General features: G+C 36.7%; 1 protein-coding gene across 2 annotated transcripts in view; it reads right to left on the bottom strand.

Annotated features, from left to right (window-relative positions):
• Positions 1-9,507, bottom strand: part of LOC121327813 (periodic tryptophan protein 2 homolog) — a 107,775-nt gene extending 98,268 nt beyond the window's left edge. For both annotated transcript variants that reach the window (XM_041272021.1, XM_041272023.1), the window contains exons 1-3: positions 9,362-9,507; positions 5,027-5,139; positions 4,663-4,757 (exon numbers count right to left, since the gene is read on the bottom strand). In XM_041272021.1, the coding sequence (XP_041127955.1) occupies positions 4,663-4,757; positions 5,027-5,139; positions 9,362-9,379 (226 nt within the window). In that variant the 5' untranslated portion in view covers positions 9,380-9,507. The remainder of the gene's footprint in view (positions 1-4,662; positions 4,758-5,026; positions 5,140-9,361) is intronic.
• Between the last annotated feature and the right edge of the window lie 9,298 nt (positions 9,508-18,805).

Genomic DNA, 18,805 nt, shown 5'->3' with positions numbered 1-18,805 from the left:
GTAAACTTTCTTATGTTCTCTTCTTATGTTCTTATATTTTTCATTACCCAAAATAATTAGTTAAGTAGTTTACATTTAATCACTGGCTACTTCATATTATAGGTTTTCTTCGTACATGTACTTGCAAGTACAAGCGAAAGAGAAATAAATACAATACATGCATTATTTTGTATATGGGTTATGACATAAGCAGAAATAATTTACCATTTGTCACGCAAACTTGTTTTTATGTTCAATTATATTTGTGTTTAAAGTGTAATAACAGTTTATAAACGACATATTACCTATTTTTAATAACAGGTGTTAAGTTTAATTCCCAGTTTACATAGACGTGACAAACTCTCACCAGAGTTGTCATTTTAAATTTGTAATCGCCGCTGATATTTATATTAGGTACAAACAATACAGCGAAAGAGAAATAAATACATGTATAATTTGTATATGTTGACAATTTATCAGAAACCATTATGCATTTGTCTTGTGATTTATTTTGATATGCAATTATATACTGCAGTCATAAGACAGTGTTGAAAGCTAATCAGTCAGTTTTGTAATGCCGGTCAAGTACCAGACACTTATCTCGCAATCAAATGTTCATTTGTACAGATAGTTTCCCCTTTTCAAGCAGTGAAATTCTTCACTCCAAGAAATTTAGAACTGCACTAGAATAAAACAAGCGATGAAATACACTTTCATACATTTCAAAAGAATGAAAAATGTAATAAGTATGAAAGGAATCTCACTAACAGCTTATTGCAACAGAGCCAAAAGGACGATTCCATGTTGTTTAAATTATTGAGAACAGACATTTTTTCTGCTTACTATTCAAATGGTTTTGACCAAAAACATATACGTGCATGCATGCAAACACACACACACATATATACACACATACATGTATAGTACCAGTCAAAAGTTTGAGTACACTTGCTAGAAACTAGGTTTTTTTTTCATAACTGACAATGTTTTACGTCGTTTCTTTAAATACTTAAATGAAAACACATGCTACAATATACAAAACAAAAGGAGTATCAAAGCAATGCTCAAGAAAATTAAAAATGGTCTCTAAATCTTGGATTCCTCAAAATAGCCACCCTTTGCCTTAATAACAGCCTCACAAACACAAGGCACTCTGTTAACAAGTTTCAGCAGGAAATCACTCGACATGTCTTCCCAGCTCTTCTGCAGCAATTCTCAGAGATGTAGGGCACTTGTTGGTAGCTTTGCTTTGACTCTTCTGTCCAGTTCATCCCATACAAGTTCTATGGGATTGAAGTCTGGAGACTGGGCAGGCCAGGTCATTAGATTGAGTTGTCCTTCACTTTCCTTCTTCGCCAGATAGTTCTTGCACAACTTTGAGGTGTGTTTCGGGTCATTATCTTGCTGAAGAATGAAGGACTGCCCAACTAGCAGTAATCCTGATGGAATGGCATGCCTCAAGTATGAACATTAAGAAAGTTTACAAACGAGAGGAGGCCATTCGGCCCATCTTGCTCGTTTGGTTGTTAGTAGCTTATTGTAGCACAATTCTCGGTGTAAAAAAGTGCCTCCTATTTTCTGTTCTGAATGCCCCTTTGTCAAATCTCCATTTGTGACCCTGGTCGTCGTTTCTTTTTTCAGGTTGAAAAAGTCCCTTGGGGGTCGACATTGTCAATACCTTTTAGAATTTTGAATGCTTGAATTAGGTCGTCGCATAGTCTTCTTTGTTCAAGACTGAACAGATTCAATTCTTTTAGCCTGTCTGCATATGACATGCCTTTTAAACCATGAATAATTCTGGTCACTCTTCTTTGCACTCTTTCTAGAGCAGCAATATCCTTTTTGTAGCGAGGTGACCAGAACTGAACACAATATTCTAGATGAGGTCTTACTAATGCATTGTACAGTTTTAACATTACTTCCCTTGATTTAAATTCAACACTTTTCACAATGTATCCGAGCATCTTGTTGGCCTTTTTTTATAGCTTCCCCACATTGTCTAGATGAAGACATTTCTGAGTCAACAATAACTCCTAGGTCTTTTTCATAGATTCCTTCTTCAATTTCAGTGTCTCCCATATTATATTTATAATGCACATTTTTATTTCCTGCGTACAGTACCTTACACTTCTCTACTAAATATAATTTGCGATGTGTCTACCCAGTTCTGAATTTTTTCTAGATCATTTTGAATGACCTTTGCTGCTGCAACAGTGTTTGCCACTCCTCCTATTTTTGTGTCGTCTGCAAATTTAACAAGTTTGCTTACTATATCAGAATCTAAATCATTAATGTAGATTAGGAATGGCAGAGGACCTAATACTGATCCCTGTGGTACTCCACTGGTTACCACACTCCATTCTGAGGTTTTTCCTCTAATCAGTACTTTCTGTTTTTCTACATGTTAACCACTCCCTAATCCATGTACATGTGTTCATCCTTAAATCCCAGCTATGTTCAGTTTGAGAATTAATCTTTTATGCAGGATTCTGCAAATCAATGATTTTTATTCTATTATATATTTGCACAAAATATATATATATATATATATATAGATACAGAGAGAGAGAGAGAGAGAGAGAGAGAGAGAGAGAGAGAGAGAGAGAGATACACACACACACAGCAAGGACCCTGTGAACTCCAGTTCACCTAATTTTTAGGGAAATGAGGGGTGGAAGATAGTGAACCATGAGCTCACATTGAATTACATTCTGAAAAGGGAGTCACTGGTACTTTTTAAATATATTGTGCACTTAAAAGATAAGGGTTGTAAAACAAACCAAATAATTTGATTTAATTGGGTCTTTGACATGAAACAGAGAAAAGACTATAAAAGCTGACATAGAACCTCAGTCAATTAAGAACAATTTTGAACTCATCTCATTTATAATGATGTATTGCTATAAGGTACAGGATTTATATTTTAGCTGTGGGGAGTGATATATTGGGCGTTTTAGGATTTAGTGGTGGGCGTTTTAGCTTTTTACATGGCTAGTCTAAGGGATAAGCACATCTCTGTCCTCCTTAAACGTCTCCCCTGAGTTTAAGAGAGTGCACAGAGCAATAAAAGAAGTATATGCGAACTCTTAACAGTTTGCACTCAAATAGTTGTTTTTGTTCCTATGCACATTTAACAAAAAAAATCCCAAACAGCAGAGGCTTTGAGAATTTTTTTTCAATACAGCTTACGCTGTACAACACTTTGTTGTCGCGAGGACTAATGAAGAAATTAAAGTTCTGACTCTGGGGGAGGTGGGGATGCTCAGTTTAAGAAATTAAAATTCTTAGAGTTAGTGTTTTATACTTAAACTACCATAGCATTCTCTTACAATGCCTTGTACACTAGGTACTCAGTACATATTTTACAGAAGCACTAAAACCGATACAGGTAGCCCCCATCCTAGTGCAAGAATGCAAGTTAGCGGCGCCATATATAGTTCCTACGTTTAGCAATTTGGTAGTACATTTTAATACAACAAGTTTTATTTTAGTAGTATGCATTATACAAATCAAAACATCGAATTTTGCATGCAAGTGAAATTTATATAGTATTCAAACAGTTTTTGTTAAAAGAAAAAAAACATTACATGAATGCTGCATGACGAACCTTTGAAGGATTAGAAATACATTTGAATTTCTGGCTAGCAAAAAAACCATCGAATACAGCCCTAAGATATCATCTTTTCAAATTAAATAATGGACCTGAAGTTAGTAGCTCTCCATCGACATTCTAGTTTACAACACATGTTTGTTCATATGTGTTGTGTCATTAAACCATGGGGAGAATCTTTTTATACCCACTTTCTTAATTTTATAAAGTGCAATAGTTCCCAAGATGCTTGTACAACATCATTCTAATTTTCCACCAGTTCTTCAACCAATCCTGACTGAGTAAAAGATGAAGCACACAATGCTTCCACGAACTTGTCATTAGCTGACTGACTTGGAGATCGAGTTTTAATGCATCGAGCCAGAAGTTTTATAGAACCGGGTATTAATGCTTCAGAAATAATAGCGTGATCTGAAACCATCTGAAATGATGGTCAAGTTCTGAATGTTTAGGCCACCAGAGATAACTAAATCTAGAGTATGGCCATGAATATGAGTATGGCCAGTAACATGTTGAGTGAAACCAAGGGACTCAAGCAATATAAGAAGTTATCTTCCAAGGGGATGTCGTTTTACATCAACATACATTAAATTCACCAACACCACAATCTTATCACAGCTAACAGCAAGTGTCACTAAAAGTTCACCAAATTCAGACAATTAAGTCTTTGAGGATGATAAATAACTAAGCTAAACAGAAATTTTCAATTGCCGCATGGCCGTTGTTAATTTCGAGCCCTGCATAAATATGCCCAAATTTACAAAATATCACATGATTGCTTTTGTTTTACTAAAAAGAAAACAAAATCTTGTTTTTAGAAGTTATCACACAATTATGTGAAACTGTGATGTGTTAGAATAAAATAAAATAATCCTGGAGAATACATGACCCACTTTTACCAATAAGCAAACAATGGAGAATCCCAATCTACAATATAAAACGTTATATACATGCCACGTGGTGACAAATCTGCACATTAGTATTAAGACTGGTTATTAACTACATTCTGTCAAAAACTGTTCCAGTGTCTTTCTGTATTTTTTTTTCTATTTCATCATGTCTGGTGACCTCACCTTCATCGATCAGGATGGCCAGGTTTTCATCAGGGGAGAGCCCGACACAAGTGATATTCTTGGTTGTAGCCACTGGCAATGTCTCAGACTTGTTGCTGTGTATGAAACAGCAAAGCAATAATCACAAAACAGCTCTATTAGTTATCGAAAAACTAAATTAAACAAGCAGGACAAGTAGGACAAGATAAATATAGCTATACATGCAGCATCATATATTCTGTATTTTACAAACAATTACTGATGCAATACTAAAATGTCACACACAACTTGTCTTCAACTTAAGAACTATTGCAAGTGCAACTTTTAGGTTTTAATGAAACACGTTTAAAAATCATGCTTCAAAGAGAAAGCTGACTTCACTTACTTTTTGAGGTCAAAGATCGAAATTCTGTTTCCAACTGGACTAATCACTGAATTTCCATCATGAGAAAAATTAAGGTTGCCATGACGATACACTGTCCCGAGCAAATTTGAAAACTGAAAAAAAAAAAAAAAGACAAATTAGGAATTTCATTTCCAATAAAAATTGCTTACAACATGAACATTTTACATCTGACTGTAGGTGCAAAAGTCCTGCTATCTGCTTTGTAGCTGTGTTGCCTAAAAAATTAATTAGGCAGGGTTAGGCAACCTGAGTTCTTCCAAAGACTTTGTTCCAAGGTCCTTATTAAATTGATCTTCAGTACGGTCCTACAAAATGGGCTGGAAGAGCCAAGTTTGCCTATCTCTGTAAAAAAGGTAATTTGGGGCTACTCCACCCTGCAGGATTTATTTGCCGAGGATGACGGGTTTTCATATGGGTTAAAAAGTTTAATAAATTAAACAAGTAATAACCCAACTGGACACTAGGGGTGCTAGATTACATTTAATTTAATAAAAACCTTTAAACTTTTAAATATATAGTTTAAACGCTTAAACATTAAAATAAAAACATTTTTAAAAGACGCTGTGTAAGCAGCACAAGCATCATCAGGAACAGGTGGAGATATTCTGTGGCCTGAAATGAAGTGAAGGGATAGCTGTCCCTATAGGTTGATGGAGAGCTTGGGTCTAGCTGATTCTCAATTTAGGTATTGGGTCTACGGGGATCTGAGAAGTGAGATGATAACACTTTACCACCGCATCTTCTGGCATCCCCAACAAAGTGACCCTGGGATGTCCTCTGAACGTTATCCCGCCTGTCCTCAACATGAGCCAAGGGGAAGTGCCATCCTGAGCTGAATGACAGCTAAGACTCCGATGTAGTATATAGTTGTCAGAGTGCAAATTTGATTGCTGCTGCAGAATGCTAGGTTAACGCCAAACTCGACATAAATCCCATTTGTAGCAGCTGCATATCAATTACAGTAAAATACATTTAAATTAATTTGTTTTTGTTTTTCAGAGGTAGAAAAAGAGATAATTTGGAGACAATTAAGGAGCAGCAACGGCAGCATTCTTTAATTCTGAATTAAACTGTAAACCACTTGTTTTCAAAATCGAAAACTGAGTCACCTGAATTTCAGCTCCCAATTGCTGACGTTACTTCCCTTTTAGAGCTGGAAGAACAGCTCAGGGCAGACAGTGTCCTGAAAAACAGCTTGGTAATTCATCCTTTTTAAATTTCAAAACACAATAAAATTCTGTTTTTGTGTGACTTACTTTGTTATGAATGTTATTACTGTTTAAAATATGACTCTTATAAAAATGAAATAATGACTGTTGCAAAACAAATCAGCCTTTGCAAATTTTAACAGGTGTCTGATTTCCAGTACATCTGTGATAATTAAAGCATTCTGTTTTTTAGATTTCTCACCGGAGCATGTTGGGAGGTGTAGAAATCAAAGAAACGGTGTGGAGAGTGCTAGCTAAGGCATTAACAAATAACCTTGCAAAACAAATTAACTGGACAGGTGTCAATGGCAAAAGGACCTTTAAAGACAATATTTTAAAAGAAGTGGTTTTTGGCAAGTTTGTTTTTAATTATATATATATATATATATATATATATATATATATATATATATATATATATATATATATATATATACACACACACACATACACATATATATATATATATATATATAATATATATATATATATATATATATATATATATATACACACACACACATATATATATTTACGAAATACAGTTAAAAGAAACATTGGAGTAATGCTGATGTGACGTGACAACCTTTGGCCAAATTTTAAGTATTGTTTCACTTGTACTAAATGCTGAAACTGAGAATAACAGCTAGTACGCAATGGATACTGTTAGGTTAGTTGTTCATAAAATGTCACAGAACCATGACATGGGAACATTTATAATTTAATTCCTATGAATTTTAATACATGGATATTAGCATTTGTAAAATAGACTGTAAATGTGAGTTAATATTTAAATTAAGTGATTAACAAAGTAATGAACAGCAATAACATTTTTGCATGTGTTTTTAGTTTTTAGGGTTCAACGATCAATTGCAATCCACCAGAGCAGGGGTCCCCACTCCTGGCCACAGGCCTTTCAGATTTTCATTCAATCTGATCACTAAACTATGTGTAATTGTCCAGACTACATAACCAATCTTGAGAAACATACTCAAAAACTTTAATTATTCCAGCACAGTGCGTCCACACTGTAATACCTTTTCTTTAGTCGGGACTAATGTGTCAAAAATAGTTACAGAGCAATGGGACTGAATACAGTAGGTTGGTATTACAGCGTCCACACTTCTGACAAAGCGACTACTTGATGTGACCTAATTAAGTCTCGAGTCTGGTTCTCGAGTATGGTATTAAACGTTCTATAGTGTGGATGTGAATCGTATTTAGCACTTTAAACCATCTTAAAGGGAAATAATGCGGTTTAAATGCATAGTCTAGACAGCTAATTGTGTTAACTGAACCATTTTAAATACTCTTCCCAGTTCTGAGGTACTAGTAATTTAAAGAGAGCTGAAAACTCTGCTGGAATTCGGCCATCCAGGACCAGGATTGAGGACCTGCTCTAGAGGAACATCACTAGCTATGTATTATATACATATGAATTTCATTTTTAAATAATTCTGTTTTCTGTACAATTTTGCAGTTACTGTCAGACGAAACTCTAACATCATAAGCATCAGGTGAAACTGAAGCTATTACTAAAAGATGGTCCTGGATTCGCATTCCATCTCCTCCTGTGATGGAACTGGAAGTTATGGAAGTTTTCTATTTCTTTTTTAATTCAACAACTTTTATTTTGTCTTTCTGCAATGTAATGAATAAATATAATGTGTTTCTTTTAAAAAAAATGTTTTTTTTTTTATTACTGTGAAATAAAATAAATAACATTTTATAGATACGCTGTCTAAGCAGTGTGAATCCAATGTTTAAGCATAAAGTTGAAAGTTTGTAGTTTCAAAGCAATTTTTTTTTTTTAAGGTCCAATTGTAAATTGAGATAATTTCACCAAACCCCTTGGTCACCATGCCCTGTGCTATTTGTATTTAGCAAGTTACTGCTTGTAACAGTAGTCTTAAGCATACAAAACATATCGTAAAACTTAAATTAAACGACTCTGGCGTTTACTTACGATATTTGCCAGCACGACAGGCGATTATTTGCTGGATGCAGTCATTGAGAAACTTTTAATAATGTAATAACTGCATTAAACAAATCTGCATTACATGTAGGCCTACCTTAAATTAAGTTTTCTATTACTATTATTTATTAATCCCGAGAGTCACTTTCACCGCTGTCACAGCAGTTCACTATGCTCAAGCTCCTCATTTTAGGATTCAGCGTCATGGCAATGAGAGAGACCCAGCGTTTATTTACAATATTAGCTAGCAGACCCGGCGCCTATTGTGGAGACAGGCGATTATTTGAAGTTTTACGGTATAGTATATTGTACTTTACGAACTCAAATAATTAATCACTTTGCATAATTGTTGGTTTGTGGAGTTTGACTTTTAGACTACATGTACTCGTGTATGCAGGTGTCAGTTTAAACGGGTTTCACAGCATCAAACGTGGGGTCTGCATGCCCTAACACAGACATTTTTAGTATTAAAATGTAGAATTCAAGGTTACATTACTAGCAATGGCCAGAAGAATCGGGCCGGGTCTGGCCCGATTGAGGTTTGACATCAGGCCGATTCCAGCAGCCGTCATCTCGCCAGAATCACAACCGTAATCGGGCCAGTACTGGGCCAGAATCGCTGTGCTATCTGGGCATATTTGATCAAAATCATAAATTATGAAATCATGAATATAATTCTGCTGCAATATTGCCATTGAGTACTCAAAATCACCAACAAATTCAAACAAGCGTAAAATATACGTTAACTGCGCAAATTAAAAACTGATGCATTACTATATTTGTGTCTTATCGATCCAACACTGACCCGAACTGATATGCTACATTGTGTGATGGAGTTTTCCACTTTAGACCTGCCGATACAGAATCTTGTGTTCTTACGTGACCCTTGAAAATTGCTAAAAACCTAAACAACTTTTTATTGTGGTATTTTTTTTTTTTTTTTTTTGTCCCCCCCGGTAATATATCTTCACTGGTTTAAGGTTCCCTGTCAGCTACTGCGACAAGTATCAGCTCCCCACCCCCCCTCCTAATAATACCAGAATACAAACTTTTATTTGTCACCACGTAAATATCTTAAAAACAAAATAAAACAAAAAATAAGATACCAACAGGTAGTAGTAAATAACTTACTTTATATGCAAATTTCATGTCTGTGTCCCCTGGTGTAAACGACGGTTTTACGAATAAAAATGTATCTATCTAAAAACAAACTGTAAACCAGCCCGTATGTCCCACACTATGCAAACGCACATGTACATGAAGTGACTACTGTTTGCAAAGAACAACTTCCAAGTAACAGAGGGTAGCTCGGCTTGTACGTGTCCTCGCTTTATAGACTGCAGAGACCCCTGCTGACTTGGAGGTCACAAACTTTTTTATTTTCTTTTGTTGGTTGCTAGTCATGGTTAATTCTTTAATTCCATGACTTGAACAAACAAGTTCAAACGCACTCTCCTAGAGCAGAAAAAAAAAGAAGTTTAAACTTTTTCAAGTTCCTATTAAACACGATTACAATCCATCATACAGGAATATCTTGAACGGTTCTATGATCGAACGGTTCAGCCTCCCATTACAGAGGGCGCGCCTCGCCAATGAAGAACATGCTGTTCATAACAAGAGGTACTGTGGCGGTCATGTTGGCAAAGGGCAAACCAGCACTTCTTGAAGGAAGAGGAAGCCATCTTTAAGAGTGGCAGATTTTAAATAAATCAGCTCGTTGGTAAAGGTGTATTCATTCCATACAGCGCCCATGTTGGATTTGAAAACGAGGCTCGATGTGCTAGCTACTTTTGCATGGAGTAAGTCGATGATTTGTGTATCTCCAATAAAGCAAAAGTAAATCGCTAACTGGGCGAATAATGATGCGCGAATTCCTAAAACCACACATCAGAACGGGTACATCAACCAGACCCAGGGTTATATTCATGACACTGAAGGCGAATTACCAAGCGTCTTATCTGGCGGTCGGATAGTGAATACTGTACTATACTATATGTGCTGTGTACTATCTATCCTAACTAGATAACATGTGTTTATCTGCCAGTTTTAGTTCGAGAACGTTTAATTTAACTAATATGTATAGTGTTGCTTATTAAGTACCTGTTTCTACGTGTATTGATATTATCGTGTGTTTGTACATTGTTTACTAAGTACAGTTGATGCAGGAAAATGTAAAGATGCCCTCTGTGATGCATTGTGACAAGCTGTCTTGTGCTTATTCAAACACATTTTGTATTATTTTAACATGCGTTGATAAAAACGTGTATAACCCAGTGACAGAAGTTCACTCCCAGGTAGATTGCAGTATTACCACTGTGCTGTGTAACCTGTTTAATCGTTTCTTAAATGTAAACATATGCGCTGCACCGCATGTGTAGATAAAGTTTAAGTACACTTTCACCCCGTTCACACTTACTGAGTCGGCCTTGGGCCGTCACTGTGCCTCCTCAAAATTTCCGTTCACAGTTAAGGTTTTAGGGGGCCTGAGTGCGTTCACATATGTGGCTGAAAAGGAAGCCTAAATTGCGGCGAAGTGCTTGTCGGGAATGTAAACAGTGATGTAAACACCACATTCCCGGAAGTAAATATAAGAGATTGAGCTGGGAAATATGCAGACATAAATATGGCAATCTTTTGCAACACTGTTGGTAGTGTACTTATTTCATAAGATATGATAAAGGCGTGTGTTGACAGTGCAGTCGGTTACTGTGGAATGAAGCGATCGTGTTGGATCATGCGTAAATGCAGCAAACGGACGTGTACATTACATTAGTCACAATACAGATTATTATATTAATGGTGACTGAATATGCAACGTCGTATGCATTATTCATCAATATTGAGATCTACAATCTGAAATATGTGTCTGTGTCTCTCTCTCTCGCTCTATATATATATATATATATATATATATATATATATATATATATATGTATATATATATATACACACACACACACACAGAGAGTACTGTGCAAAAGTTTTAGGCAGGTGTGAAAAATTGCTGTAAAGTAAGAATGCTTTTAAAAAATAGACATGTTAATAGATTATATTTATCAATTAACTAAATGCAAAGTGAGTGAACAGAAGAAAAATCTCAATCAGATCCATATTTGGTTTGACCGCCCTTTGCCTTCAAAACAGCATCTCTAGGTACACTTGCACAAAGTCAGGGATTTTGTAGGTATATAGTCAGGTGTATGATTAAACAATTATACCAAACAGGTGCTAATGATCATCAATTCAATATGTAGGTTGAAACACAATCATTAACTGAAACAGAAACAGCTGTGTAGGAGGAATAAAACTGGGTGAGGAACAGCCAAACTCAACTGCCCTAGCTGTCTCGTCCGCCCACCTCTTGCCAACTACATGTGGGTCTGCCCCGGTCTGGCGAGCTTTAATTTTTACAACAGCTAATCGAGAGGGGAGTTTCGTTGCGGCTACCAGGTGTTGCACATACTCATAGTTCTTTATTACTCCCTCTCCTGTTGTCACATACCCGCGTCTCTCCCAACTACCTGAATAATTTTAGAACAAATTTAAGAACAAATTTTATACTATGATACAGGTGGAAGGGTTTGTTCGGGGAGGGTATGCCCAGTGCAGGCGCACTGGTCAAGGCTTGTTTCATCTGTGTGTAAGCATGTTCCTGTTCGGGGCCCTAGTCGATTGGGTCAAGGGGTCCGGGGCTCCCAGTAACGAGTTTATGTACTGGTTCTACAATGGTGGTGTATTCTGGGATGTACTGTCTGCAATAATAAAATAGCCCTTAGGCTTGCCTCATGCCCCGCACATTACGTGGTTGTGGCATGTTCTGTATGCATTCTCTGTGGTCGCTTGCCATATCTTTCTTTCTTTGCGATATCAGGTGACCCAAGTATGTGACCTATGGTTGCCCGATTTGAGCCTTCTTGGGGCTGGCTTTGAGCCTGTTTTGTTCCAACACATTTAATACTCGGGCTAGCGCTAGTTTTTCATTCCAGATAAATTTAGATATAATAGAATTGGCTTCCTTAAAAAAAGTAGGATATGGGATTAAGGGTTACATAGAAAATAAAAAATTAACTCTCGGTAATATGTTCATTTTAATCGTGGCTATCCTGCCTTGTAAAGATAAATGCAAGGGAGACCAACTCTGCAAGTCTTTTTTAATTTTGTCGAATAAAGTAGTGTAATTAACTTTGTTTATAAGTTGCAGAGAGGGGTGAATCTGTATTCCCAAATATGTAAATCAGTTGGGATTGTAATAGGGAGTACTGCATTCTTTGCAGCTAGATTTACAGGCATTAAAATTGACTTAGCCCAATTAATTTTATAACCTAACGCTGCCAAATTTAGTAAATCGTGCTCGACAATGAGGAGTTGATTCTGAAATATTTGAAAGATAGAAAAGAATGTCATCTGTGTAAAGAGAAATGTAATGTTTTGAGCCTGCGGTTGTTATTGGAGAGATATCTGTACTTTGTCAAACAGCTTGAGCTAGCGGTTCCAACAATAGAGCAAATAGCAGTGGGGAGAGAGGACATCCTTGACGTGTTCCCCGTTAAAAGGGGAGGATTGACAGCCACTAATCATCACAGATGCCAGAGAATTGTTATATCGTATTTGCACCATATGAATAAAATCTTGACCAAATCCAAAGCATTCCAAGACCAACCAGAGGTAGTGCCACTCAATTTGATCGAATGCCTTTTCCACATCCAGGGAAAAAACTGCACAAGATTCAGAGTGGGAGGCAGCATCACAAATGATATGTAGTAATCTACGAATATTGTCAGAAGCTAGACGTCCTCTCATGAAGCCTGTTTGATCAAAGTGCATCAAACTATCAATATATTGTTCTAATCTAGAAGCCATGACCTTAGCGTAGAGCTTTGCATCCGTGCATATAAGGGAAATTGGATGATAACTGGAACATTCATTTGGATCTTTTTTCAATAATAGTGAGATTAAGGCCGTATTTTGATCCTTATGAAAATAGCCTGTTTCAATTGTGTAGTTTATAGAGTTCAATATAAGAGAACCATCAATATCAAATATTGCTTGCAAGAACTCAGGGGGGGAGGCCATATAAGCCCGAAGGCTTATGCTTTTGCATAGATTTAATTCCCTGTTTTAATTCTTCTAAGGGAATCGGTGCATCAGGAAGTTTACTTTGATCAGGATCCAGTTTAGTTAAATTTAGTTCTTAGAATTTTTTTTACAAGCAGCGTGATCTGTAGTGGTCTCTTATGAGTAATTCTGCTCGCGACAAAGTTAGGGCTTTAAATTTGGTTTTGAGAATATTTAATTGTTTTGCTCTATAATTAGAAAAAGCCTGCTTCTGTTCTCTCTAAAATTTGAATTTGGGTTTCAAGGTTAATAATTTCTTTGTTTCTAGAGGTGGGTATATGGGAAGAAAATGCAGTGGATTTACCTCTCAAAACATGTAGTAACTTCCCATAGAACCTGAGGATTCTTAGAAGAACTGAGATTAAATGTAATAAATTCTTGTAGTTTATTATTAAGTTGTGTAATAAATTCTGAATTTTGTAAAAGTACTAAAACACCATCTCTTTGCACATGGAGGGCATATTGTAGGTAATATATTACACAGTACAGGGGAATGATCCGAAATTAATATTGGCAGTATGTCAATTTTTGTCACATATTCAATAAGTGTAGATGAGGTAAAAATATAGTCAATCCGAGAATAGGTTTTGTGTTGAGCAGAAAAGGTGTAGTCCTTGCATTACACTATGTAACACAATTTTTGTTCCTGGGTAGTAAGTGTTATTTCCTAATTGCTTATGCCTCAAAAGTATAGAAAATGGCTATTATTCCCCACAAACTTTGCTTTTGTGACCAGGACGTGATATTTCAAAATATCACTATTTCCAATGGGAGAACGGGCAAATTTGTGTCTTTTCGTTCACATAAAGTCAGAAAAAAACAACATATGAATACAAATTAACATGTACTTATACTAAAGTAATACAAAAATGACTACAAAAGATTTAGAAGTGAGTAGTTTTTCGAGATTTATGATTATACTGTAAATAAACAAAGCTCCTGATAGCCTCTTGTTGACTGTGTTTTAATGAATCCTTCAGAGGCTGCAAGTGAAGAAGGCACTGCAATGTTGCATTTGCATAGCATGAGGTGAAATTCGGGTTGCTCAAGCCTCTGAATGGATGTGTAACTGCAAGTGTTCTCTTAGAAGATTGAAGATTGCTGTTCCTGAACATTAGTGATGGCTCGTGAATGAAATGCACTCGATCTTTTACCTTGTGTCCCTTGTACGTGTTGATCTCTGAGCTTATTGTACTTTGCAACTACAGTTTGAGGTGCCTTAATCTTTTGCGGTCCTATATCAGACCAGGTTCAACATTACAATTTTCCCTTTCAGTCCAATGTTGGACCCTGTCCGACAGCATTAAAAAAAGACATAAAGCACAGGTCTCTAGTTGTTTTTCTCTGGAAAAAGCAGAGACAACCTTTCAATGGCCGAGTGAGATCGATAGGAGCTGAATGAAGCCAATGGCTGAGTGAGACCGATAGGAGCTGAATGAAGCCGAACATTTTTTTTTAAAAAAGGGGCATATCTTAGGAATACACATAGCCCCTGCACCATGGAAATAACACAGACACATAACAAAGGAGATAGCTGCTTCTGCATCCAGCGCTCAAAGAATATCACAGACATCTGCAGAGCTTTTTTGAGATGTTATAATAATAAAATAATGACTTGGATTACATTTTTGAGGAATTTGGTGATAAAATGATTTAAAGCATTTATCAGTATATAAAGATGCAGCACTGATGTCGTTTTTCCATGCAGTGTCTTTTAAACCTGTTTTACTCTGAAAAATTTTAAACAGCGTTTGTAAAATAAACAGCACGTGTGAAAGTAAATTGAACCTGACGTGCCTGACAAGCGTTGAATAAATGGACTGCAAAGGGTTAAAAAGTTGATAAGGTGGACACCGCTTAAGCATGTAACTCTGGAAAGTGCAACAAAACTTTGTCCATAGGAGGAAATGGAGTTATCAAGATCCATCATAACTGTTTTTAGAGTCACACCCTGGCATTTAAGAACATAAGAATATAAGAAAGTTTACAAACGAGAGGAGGCCATTCAGCCTATCTTGCTCGTTTCATTGTTAGTAGCTTATTGATCCCAGAATCTCATCGAGCAGCTTCTTGAAGGATCCCAGGGTGTCAGCTTCAACAACATTACTGGGGAGTTGGTTCCAGACTCTCACGATTCTCTGTGTAAAAATGTGCCTCATATTTTCTGTTCTGAATGCCCTTGTCTAATCTCAATTTGTGAGCCCTGGTCCTTGTTTCTTTTTTCAGGTCGAAAAAGTCCCTTGGGTCGACATTGTCAATACCTTTTAGAATTTTGAATGCTTGAATAAGGTTGCTGCATAGTCTTCTTTTAGCCTGTCTGCATATGACATGCCTTTTAAACCCGGAATAATTCTGTTCGCACTCTTTCTAGAGCAGCAATATCGTTTTTGTAGTGAGGTGACCAGAACTGAATGCAATATTCAAGATGAGGTCTTGCTAATGCATTGTACAATTTTAACATTATTTCCCTTGATTTAAATTCAACACTTTTCACAATGTATCTGAGAATCTTGTTGACCTTTTTTTATAGCTTCCCCACATTGTCTAGATGAAGACATTTCTGAGCCAACAAAAACTCCTAGGTCTTTTTCATAGATTCCTTCTCCAATTTCACTATCTCCCATATGATATTTATAATGCACATTTTTATTTCCTGCGTGCAGTATCTTACACTTTCAGCTATTAAATGTCATTTGCTATGTGTCTGCCCAGTTCTGAATCTTGGCTAGTTCATTTTGAATGACCTTTGCTGCTGCAACAGTGTTTGCCACTCCTCCTATTTTTGTGTCGTCTGCAAATTTAACATGTTTGCTTACTATACCAGAATCTAAATCATTAATGTAGATTAGGAATAGCGGAGGACCTAATAATGATCCCTGTGGTACTCCACTGGTTACCACACTCCATTCTGAGGTTTTTCCTCTAATCAGTACTTTCTGTTTTCTACATGTTAACCACTCCCTAATCCATGTACATGTGTTTCCTTGAATCCCTACTTCATTCAGTTTGAGAATTAATCTTTTATGCAGGACTTTGTCAAAAGGATACTGTTACCATGTAGGTAATTTTCCATTTTGGATCTTATTATAGTTTTCATAAGTTTGCATATAATAGAAGTCAGGCTAATTGGTCTGTAGTTACCTGGTTCAGTTTTGTTTCCCTTTTTGTGGATCGGTATTATGTTTGCAATTTTTTTTTCTTCATCTACAATTTTGCCATTTGTATCTCTTAGACATTTAATCTCCTCTTTGAATGTTCTCTTGCTGTTGTAATATTGGAAAAACATTTTGGAATTGGTTTTAGCCCCCTTAGCAATGTTCATTTCTATTTCTCTCTTGGCCTTTCTAACTTCCTTTTTGACTTGCTCTCTGTAAAGTGCCTTTTTTCAATGAATATAATTAAAAATTGATCTATTAAACCATTTTGGCAATTTAGTTTTACATTTAGATTTGTCTGCTTCAGGGATGTAATTGTTTTGCACCTCTAATACTACATTTTTTAAGAACAGCCATTCTTTTTCTGTGGATGTTTTCTCTATTTTACTCCAATCTACTTCTGTTAGTCTTTGTTTCATACCTTCATAGTTTGTTTTTCCAAAATTGTAAACCTTAGCGTTAGTCATTACTTATGGGGTTTTAAAAAGCACTTCAAATGAGACCATGTTGTGGTCTGAGTTTGCCAGTGGTTCTCTGACCTCTGTTTTAGTTATTCTATCTTCGTTATTTGAAAAGACTAAATCAAGGCATGCCTCCCCTCTAGTCGGTTCCTTGACAAATTGTGTTAGGAAGCAGTCATTTGTCATTTCCACCATTTTAATTTCATCCGCAGTCCACAGTCCATAAGATGAATGTCCTCTCCAGGCATACGAGAGGACATAATTTGTTTTTTGTAGCTGGAAATATCTCCTCTTTCATAGGTATCAAGCGTAAAGTCAACAATCTGCCATCAGCTTGGTTGGTGGCTCAAGGTCGGGCACGATTAAGGAGGTTACCAAAAGTTCTGTCCTGTTTCTGGCACATATTAAGTGTGAGTTGATCATACGCAAACAAATTCCACAGATCCACAGATCCCATGGAGCCAGTCAGTTTGCAATTCCTGTTGAGTAACTGGCACATAAGGTGGATTCTGATGCACAGGTGGAAGCTGTAGCAAATCCCCCAGAAGTAAGATGTTGATTTTTCCAAACCAGCCATCATCTGTGTTAGCAGCCTGGAAAATCTCACACAGACAAAGGTGGGTGTAATAATGTGACATTGGAAATCATGGACACCTCATCAATAATGAGAAAGATCACATCTGTATGAAGGCATTGAAGTCAGAGAGGTTACAATACACCAGTGTTTTTCCATGCTCCACTAGAGGCATTAGTAGTCTGTGAATGGTCATCCCATTGCTATTGTAAGCTGCCACTCCAGTGGGTGCTGTGATTGCCATTTTGTTACAGTTTGTTGTTGCAAAGTTTTGGCAATGTGGTCAAACACTCTCTGAGATCTTTATTAAGGTGCTTAAGCATGTCTTCTACATTTTATAGAAGAGGTTGTGCCGCCACATCTCTGAATTCAGCCATTACCTCTGCAGCGCACAGAGGATCAACAGGAACTTGATTTTCAGGTCCTGTTTCAAGCTTATTGTCCTCTTCAGCTTCTATTTCCCTTTGTTTCTGCTCTACTAGTCGTTTTAACTCCTCACCAGCTGCAGCTGTTTCTTTTAGTTGGTCATGATAGGCCATAACTTTTTGAAGGCTTCCACATAGGAATGGCACCCTTCAGGAAGAAGGTCTGTTCTGCCTTTCCATGGCTTGAAAAGTAGGATGATAGCATATATGTAGTTCTCTGTGTAGTCTTGTACACTGTAATGTTATTGATTAAGTAGGGCGTGCTTCTTTTTTTGATATATCCCTGTGACAAAGTGCCCGCCCCTGTGTATATTATCTGTTATGTGTTGCGTGTGGTGTGTTTAAATGTTGGTGTATAAATATTGATACACGGGATATAAACAGGTCTGTGTAACACGAGTGTTTAAAATATATATGTGTATTTAGGCACGAGGGAATTGCACTTTATTAATTCACGTGCAGTTGTACCAAGACTTCAATTGAATGACTGATTAGCAACCGAGTCTCGGGACAGCTGCATAAAAGCAGCATGTTTTCACAGACGCGGGGTTGTGTGTTCGGAAGTGGAGAACGGGGGGAGAGAGAGAGAGAGATAACGTAATTATAAATCTCAATTGTTTTGTGTAGCTTTCGTCCACTCTGTGTTTTGTCAGCGTCTATTCGTTTTGTTTGTCTATTTATTTTGGCCTCGTGTACCATGTGCTGTTTTTTTTACAAACCTTTTATTTTCTGTCTGTTTCATTATTAAACTGTGCATCAGCACCTTCACCATTCCAAAGCCTGTGTTCTGAGTCAGTTCCTGTTTCTGGTCTGTCGTCACCCATTGCGGCCGTCTTTGTGACACG

This window comes from Polyodon spathula, chromosome 15 (assembly GCF_017654505.1).
Source record: "Polyodon spathula isolate WHYD16114869_AA chromosome 15, ASM1765450v1, whole genome shotgun sequence".
NCBI classification, from domain to species: domain Eukaryota; kingdom Metazoa; phylum Chordata; class Actinopteri; order Acipenseriformes; family Polyodontidae; genus Polyodon; species Polyodon spathula.
The sequence above is the reverse complement of the archived record's forward strand: the minus strand, read 5'-3'. Positions and strand labels throughout refer to the sequence as shown.